The sequence below is a fragment of the Aplidium turbinatum genome, chromosome 5, assembly GCF_918807975.1.
Source record: "Aplidium turbinatum chromosome 5, kaAplTurb1.1, whole genome shotgun sequence".
NCBI classification, from domain to species: domain Eukaryota; kingdom Metazoa; phylum Chordata; class Ascidiacea; order Aplousobranchia; family Polyclinidae; genus Aplidium; species Aplidium turbinatum.
Window position 1 is genome coordinate 8,054,122 of NC_137476.1, and position 1,508 is coordinate 8,055,629.

At 35.3% G+C, this 1,508-nt stretch overlaps 1 protein-coding gene across 1 annotated transcript; it reads left to right on the forward strand.

Moving 5' to 3' along the window:
• The first annotated feature begins 214 nt into the window (after positions 1 to 214).
• LOC145769927 (cyclin-C-like) lies at positions 215 to 1,499 on the forward strand. The gene has a single exon (XM_082581476.1). It carries the CDS (start codon positions 272 to 274, stop codon positions 1,112 to 1,114), a length of 843 nt encoding a protein of 280 aa, XP_082437602.1. The 5' UTR covers positions 215 to 271; the 3' UTR covers positions 1,115 to 1,499.
• The last annotated feature ends 9 nt before the right edge of the window (positions 1,500 to 1,508 follow it).

The following is a 1,508-nucleotide window of genomic DNA, read 5'->3' on the forward strand; positions in this document are numbered from 1 at the left end:
GTGACTAAGCATGACGATCGACGTTAAAACTGGTGTGTCCGCCGTGAAACTTAACTTGTCCGCCGAGATAGCTGCTCAGACCGGACACGTTTGTCCGCCGTCAACAAAAACGAATTTCGAGGCCTGTTTTAGGTCCCTAAAGTGGTGACTGGTGATGTCAACCACTTTGAGAATTAATGACTAGAACTAAGCTACTATTTTGTATTGCAGCTTAATGATGTTGTTGTAGTAAGCTAGTGTAAAGGAGCAAGTATAAGATTTGTATTAAATAATGTCTGGCAACTATTGGCAGAGTTCTCAATATAAACAGTGGTTACTAACAGAGGAATATCTGCTTCGTGAAAGGAGCAAAGACTTGCAAATTTTTGGTGAAGTGGATTACCAAAAGCTTATCATATTTTTCTCAAGTGTCATTCAAGCAATTGGTGAACAACTGAAATTTCGTCAACAAGTTATTGCAACTGCTACTTTGTATTTTAAACGTTTTTATGCAAAACATCCTTTTAAAAGCTGTGATCCACTTTTGCTTGCACCAACATGTATATTTCTGGCATCAAAAGTTGAAGAATTTGGTGTGATTTCTAATTCACGATTAATAACTGCAGTAACTACAGTTATAAAAGGGAAGTTTTCGTATGCATTTCCAAATGAATTTGTTTATCGCAGTAGTCACATATGGGAATGCGAATTTTACTTACTTGACTTAATGGATTGTTGTTTAGTGGTTTATCACCCATATCGACCTCTTGTACAATATGCCAATGATCTCGGTCTTACTGACTCAATTCTTCCAATCGCATGGCGCATTGTAAATGACACATATCGAACTGATGCTATTCTTTTGTATGCTCCACATCAAATAGCAATTGCATGCTTACACATGGCATGTGTGATGCAGAATCAAGAGAATGCTTCAAAGCAATGGTTTGCAGAACTTAACATTGATATGGATCAAATTATTGAAATAACTCAGATCATCCTCAAATTGTATGAATTGTGGAAAGGTTTTGATGAGAAGGCTGAAATTCCACCACTGCTCCAAAAGATGCCGAAAGCTGTGCCAAAGGGTGAGACACCAACTGGCAGAACAAGTGCTCCTATTGCTGGGAGTTAACAAAATGCTGTTTATATTTTTACTGCAGATTATACGTAATGTTATTGTCGTTTTCATCTTCCCAGTTTGTGTTTAACTACAAAGTATCACTAAAATTTAAATGTGCATTAAACTCATCACAAAATTTTATTGTGTCTGCAATCTGCATTGGCAAGACTGTTTAGTGTTTATGGTTATTGGTTATCATGTACCACTGTTGGTCTTGAAATGTTGAAATCTAAAACATTAGTTGAATATTGTCCTAAAGGCTTGTATGTATATGATAATACTGTACTTCAAGTTCAAAGATAGGTATTTTCAAAATTGCATTTGTCCTATGTTTTAACATTGTATATATAAATGTTAATCATTTATTAAATGACTAACACCACTACCATATATACATTTTAGAAAA

Excerpts from the sequence above, each read along its gene's own strand:
- LOC145769927 (XM_082581476.1), top strand. The coding sequence starts at position 272 with ATGTCTGGCAACTATTGGCAGAGTTCTCAATATAAACAGTGGTTACTA.